Source organism: Mycteria americana, chromosome 16 (genome assembly GCF_035582795.1).
Source record: "Mycteria americana isolate JAX WOST 10 ecotype Jacksonville Zoo and Gardens chromosome 16, USCA_MyAme_1.0, whole genome shotgun sequence".
In the NCBI taxonomy this organism is placed as follows: Eukaryota; Metazoa; Chordata; class Aves; order Ciconiiformes; family Ciconiidae; genus Mycteria; species Mycteria americana.
Genome location: NC_134380.1, coordinates 2,886,732 through 2,892,524, shown reverse-complemented (window position 1 = coordinate 2,892,524; position 5,793 = coordinate 2,886,732). Strand labels below are relative to the sequence as shown.

At 56.1% G+C, this 5,793-nt stretch overlaps 1 protein-coding gene across 1 annotated transcript; it reads right to left on the bottom strand.

Moving 5' to 3' along the window:
- Positions 1-885: 885 nt before the first annotated feature.
- On the bottom strand, positions 886-5,591 carry LOC142417668 (cytochrome P450 2C5-like). Its single transcript, XM_075518589.1, has 9 exons — positions 5,415-5,591; positions 4,739-4,901; positions 4,214-4,363; positions 3,362-3,522; positions 3,012-3,188; positions 2,767-2,908; positions 2,140-2,327; positions 1,284-1,425; positions 886-1,079 (listed from the first exon to the last, which is right to left on the bottom strand). The coding sequence occupies exons 1-9, from the start codon at positions 5,589-5,591 to the stop codon at positions 886-888; spliced, it is 1,494 nt and encodes a 497-aa protein (XP_075374704.1).
- Positions 5,592-5,793: the final 202 nt, after the last annotated feature.

The following is a 5,793-nucleotide window of genomic DNA, read 5'->3' as shown; positions in this document are numbered from 1 at the left end:
AAAGAACAAACCCTTTTCTTTAAAGTCCCAATGTTTTGGAATAAAGGCTGGAGCGTGCTTGGGGGCTAGTAAGTAAATCCCTCTTCATGCAGGGGTGGTTAAAGCAGCGCAAGCACAGAAGACATATTGAGCACGCTGAAAAGGAAGCAGTGCCTTTGGTGGCAAAATACTTCTTGCTTCCCAAGCATGGCACCCCTCTCCTATAGCACATTTCCCCCCGCACATCATTTTTTAATGTTTTGATGGCCTAAAGGTTGTTCACAAGGGTTTCATCCCTGTGCAGTGGGATGCGGGGAGGGGAGTGACGTGATTTGCAGTGTTGCAGACTTTGTGTAATGCTGCAGGGTGCAGAGAGGGGTCAAAGCAGGGAAGCAGAAGTATTAGGAGCTTGTCACCTTGGTTGTTGTGGCTGGCTCACACACCACCTGTGAAGGGCAGGGAAGCCTGAGCATCACCACCCTTACGTCAAGAGGCACCACGAGTGTCGTTATAAACGCCAGCATCCAGTTACGATGGTTATTTTTATTGCAGAAGCACTCTTAATCTGTCACCAAAATGAGGGAGCACCCAGCTCAGCCCGGGGAGCTACAGACAGCTCTGCCACAAGGAGCTAGAGGCTCAGTCAGAGCCAATAGATACAGGGGGAGGAAAACCAGTGCTGCCTTCCTCATGTTACTGGGAGGTGGAGGGGAAGAGTTGGGAGCAGGTTGCCCATGGAGCTGGTGGCAGAGATGCCTGGCAGTTGTCTGAGGAGAATTTCGAAGCTCAAAGCAACTGCCTGCTTGGTGGCTGCTGCCGTAGCATTCGTGGTCGCATGGCTTGCTCTGATTTCAGAAGAAGTGAAGGCACCTGGAAGACGCCTTCCTTCTCCCCGCTGCTCTCTGCTTAAGAGGACACCAGGCGCCGAATAATGAAGAACTTGCCTGGTATCGCCCTCCTCTCTATCTTGAGCCATAGGGAGAATAAATCCGTCTCCTCATCCTCGACGGCAAGCTGGAAGGTGAAGCTCTGCAGCAGCGTGGTGAGGAAAAGGAAGAGCTCGATGCGAGCCAGCGCCTCTCCTGGGCACATCCGCTTCCCTGGGGGCACAGCGAGGGGAGGGTGAGCACCGGGTTGATGGCTTCATCCAGAGTTTGGGGAAAAAAGTGCATAAAAGGATAGCGAGAAAGCTCATATTAAGGGTACAACTTTGGTGCCAACTGATATTCATGCTGGCGGTCTCTGGAGCGGAGCCGCTGCAGGCAGGGTGCCGGCAAAGGTGGCGTGCGGGGCTGAGCACTGACCTGCCGAGAAACCCATGAAAGCTTCGCGCTTCCTGAACTCGCCCTTCTCATCCAAGAAGTGGCCTGGGTGGACTTCTTTGGGGTTCTCCCACTGGGTTGGATCCATATGCACAGAACAAAATACCGGAATAACAACTGTGTCCTGCGGGAGAGAGACGGGGCAGGGGAGCAAGGGGGCACATCAGTGTCACGGCATAGGGCTCTGCTGAGCTGATTGAGCAAGTGAGGAGCATCTGGGGGGCACGGGGGGAGGCTGAGTGCCCACCCCGATGCCCACCCCGATGCTTGTGGGGAGGCAGCCCGGAGCGATGGCTCTGTGCCAGGCAGGGGCAACTAACGTGGGGCTCCGCTGTCCCCATGGTCCTGCCGGTCTCTGTGCAGCTCATGAGACAGAAATTATTGAGTTATTCCCATTGATTTATGTTAAAACCCCTCTTGCTGCACAAAGTCCAAAGGAGGGAGGTGTTCCTTCAAGGTGGGTGCTGTACAAAATGCTTGCAGTCAAACCTGGACTGGCGGCCGTCCCCAGATCTGCCGAGGAGGCTGGCTTGGCCCCGCGCCGGGGTGAGCTCAGGCTCCCAGCCCCAGCAGCCCTGCACATCTCCCTGGTGCAAAGAGCTGTTTTCCAGGACAGGCAAGGGACACGGTTGTGTGTGTGTGCAGAACCGGCAGCAGCATTCACCTCCCTCTACTCCTCTGCTAAAAGGTTATCGCCGTCTCCCCCCACCGAGGATTGGGAAAGACCCAGGACCTTCAGGAGTGAGCAAACAGCCTAGGGGCAAAGGCAAATCTTATTCAAGCCCCCGTACCACCCCTCCCCTCGGGGACACAGAGACTCCAGGGCCACGACGACTACCTTGGGGATGGTGTGGCCCCTGAACACAACGTCCTGCGTCGTCATCCGTGGGAAGTTCTCGATGGGGGTCTTGTGGTAGCGCTGCAGCTCGTGGATCACTGCATTGGTGTACGGCATCCTCAGCTTGTCCTCCATGCTGGGAGCACGGCCGGTGCCCACCACCGCGTCGATCTCCTCTTGGACCTTGGCTGGGGAAAAGGCAGGCGTGGAGCTGCGGTGCTTGCTGTGCAAAACCCCCCATAATTTCTTACTGGCCTCCATGGGCACCTATCCTAGAGTCAAAGGATGATCTAGCAGAGAGGGAGAAACCTGGAGTAACCCCTTATAGAGACCAGAAATAGGGTCTCTGCCCACATACCTCCCCGAATCAGGCAGGTTCAAGGCATCTCTCATGGGCCAGTCCGGGGCCATCTGCACAGGCAGGGATGGGGAGAAGGGGGCAGGTACCCGGATCCCTCTGGCCTGTGTGTATCTGTGTCTAATGGCTCTCACCCTTGGGTGACCCATGCAGGATGATTTTGATCTCCCCACAAATGGGACCCTCCAGGGCTGGGACTCTCTGTCTGCGCCTTTGCTGCACCGTGACCTCCTCAGGCACAGGGAGCAGTCGTATTCTGCTGCTCTTACCTTGAATATGGGGGTATTTTGCCAGGATCAAGAGGCAGAAGACCAGGACGTTGCTAGTGGACACTGTCCCGGCACTAAAGAGGTTGAATACTGACATGACCAAGTCTTCGTTGCTGTACATGTTCTCTGGGCTGCTCTTCTCCTGCAAGGATGCAGTGGGGAGGGGATTCAGTATCGTCTGGGTGATTTTCCAGGCTGCAGCCATGTCTGGAGGGCAGCCCTCGCCTGCTTTGCACCACATCTACCTTCTCCACTTTCATAAGGAAACAGTCAATGTAGTCCCGGGGGCAGCTGGGATCCAGTGTTAGCTTGTGAAGCTCAACATTTTCTCGGATGTAGTCCTTCAGCTTCTCACACTCGGCCAGGGCTTTCCTGTGTGGCCCTGGGAGGTGGTGCATGATGTTGGGGAAGGTGTTGTAGACCTGCGGATGGAGGAGGCACAGGAGGGCTCAGGTGCCTGGATGGAGCCTCCTGCACCTTCCGTCAAAGCCATGCTGTCCCATCAAAGCCAAGGAGTGACCCAAAGCCAAGGAGCATCCCTCAACCACCTGAGCGCATCAGACATGAGGGCAGTGAGCACAGCAAGGACGCCTACCATGGCAACGGGGGAGAGGAAGAAGCTGGTGTAATTCCCGATCATGTTCAGTAGCTCCAGAAAGGCCGTGTCACTGTAGCTGTAACAGCTCCCAAAGACAACGGAGCAGATCACGTTGGCAACTGCATGTCTGAACATCATCATCGGCTCGAAGGTGTTTCCTGCAGCCGTAGAAGAGGCAAGAAAGGTGTCGAAAAGTCAGCAGTTATTTATCTGCTTCAACGCAGAAAATGCCCTTCCTCCCCCCTTGAGCCCTTGTCCCTTGAGCTCTGAGCCCTGGTTGGGACTGAAGCACCTCCAGGCACTTTGGGCTCCTGCTGACATGCCCCGGGAGTCTGGGGGGCTGCCGAGCATCTCCCTGTGGTGACCAGCCCCTCGCCAGCACTGCACATCAGAGGCAGAGGAGCCAGCGTACGACCCAGCCTCCATCTCCTCTTATATTCAGGAAGCCCCAGAAGAGGCGGTGGCACTGGCAGCAGCTCGGTTTTGTCAGAGAGGAGGACATCACACTGATAACCCCCGTGTCACCGGAGCAGTATGTTTTTCTTGCGTTCTCAATGCCATGCACTTTAGTTTCCTATTTCTGTTCTTTGGGCATGAAATGTTCCTCAGTGGTCCGCCACCATGTGCACCAGTTCAGGAGCAGGATCTCCCACCCTGGCCTTTAAGCCATGACTGTGTCACATCCCTGCAGCTCTCTCTGGGTGGAATGGGGCTAGGTCTAAGCCCTCTCTCTACGAGGATCATCCACACCAGCCATTGCAAACAGCTCTGGGGACCACACGTGTTCCATGAGGCTGTTGTGTGTCCTCTGCTTGCCCCAGGGACCAGGGTGGACGGGACTCATGTCACCTTCAAGTTTTTCCAGCAGCTCTACCAGGTGCTGGGCCTCCTGCTGCACCCGCTGTGACATGGAGCTCTTCCCCATCCCGAAGTCCCGCAGGGTGCTGAGTGTGAACCTCCGAAGCTCCTGCCACTTCTTCTCGTTGTTGGAGACAAGACCTGGAGGGAAGGCAGTGGAGACCACTCACCTGCCTGCCCTGCCACTCCTCCCCGGGAACAGGGGGCCCTGCTTTAAACCCAGCTGAGGAGCAATAGGGCAATAAGCCAGGGAATGACCCTGGTGTGTGCACAGTGTCCTCGAAAGGCCGAGGATCTCTACAGAAACTCAGAAGAAAGCTGGAACTGGCTAACTGGAATTAACATTGTCCTCAGACAAGAGGCTTAATAGTTGGAGGGATTTGCAGAGTGGGAAATGGGTTTTTGAGGTCTTGGGTGTGGAGTCCATCACTAGACATGAACATGGCCAGCTGCAGTTGGGGACTTTCTGCTCACCCAGAGAGCAATAAGGTGCCTAGAAGAAATCCAGATGCCTACCGTAGTCTTTCGATAGCTGCACCAGAAGGGGTATTTCAGGTCTCCCTCCAAACTCCTCGGAGTGGCCCAGCAGAGCATCCTTCACCACGTCGTACCCACAGAGCACCACCACCGGCTTCAGCCCCAGCCAGACAGTGAAGACGGGGCCGTACGTGCTGCTCAGCTGGGGGAGGATGGGAAAGCTGCGGTGAATGAGGATCCTGCACCCCAGTCATTAGTTTAATTTTAAAGTAGGTCTCGTGGCCACAACGCTGGCGAATGCACAAGCAGGGAGGGGAATCACCTCCCTCAAAGCCGGCGTCCTTGCCCCGCTCCCACCCCAGCCCTGTCCCCAGGGGGTTTCTGATCCTGCTGCTGCTCTGGGGGTTCAAAGCATCATCTCCAGGAAGCGGCTCTGGATGGCGGCAGTGCCGCAGCGCGGAGGGGGATCAGTGTCAGCACCATGGGTCCCTTACAGGAGGAGAAAGACTTCAATAACAGTATTGATTATGCTCCCAGTAGCAGGGATTTAGGCAATCCTGGCAGAGCAAGACAAGAGGGAAAAAGAGAAAAGAAAGGTGGGAAAAGAGTCACCTGCACAATTCCCCTTTTATTTTGACATGGGACATCCCTGCTTTCTTTCCTGCTGCCCTGCCAGGGCTGGGAGCGGGTCCGGCACTGCCAGCTCCTCTCTTACCTTCTCGTAGGTCCTGTAGAGAGGCAGGACATCCTTTTGGCATAGGTTGCCCAGAATGGGCCATGGGGCCGGTCCTGGAGGCAGCCGTCTTCTCTTCCTGTCGGTTCTCCACACCAGGAACCACAGGATGGAGAGGAGGAGGAGGGTAAGCAGCGCCCCAGCCGATCCAGCATCCATCCTCACCGCGTGCCACTGAGCAGTGAAAAAAATCAAGAAATTCCTCCTCCAGGGAGAAAATCACAACTGAGCGGTGAGCAGAGAGGAGCTGCAACCTGCTGCCTCTGCCCTTCCTTGGGCTCTATATAGGCACAGCCCTTCCCACGTCCCCAGGGTCATCTCCTGCGCATCCCCCCGCTGCTCCCCGGGCGGTCAGTGACAC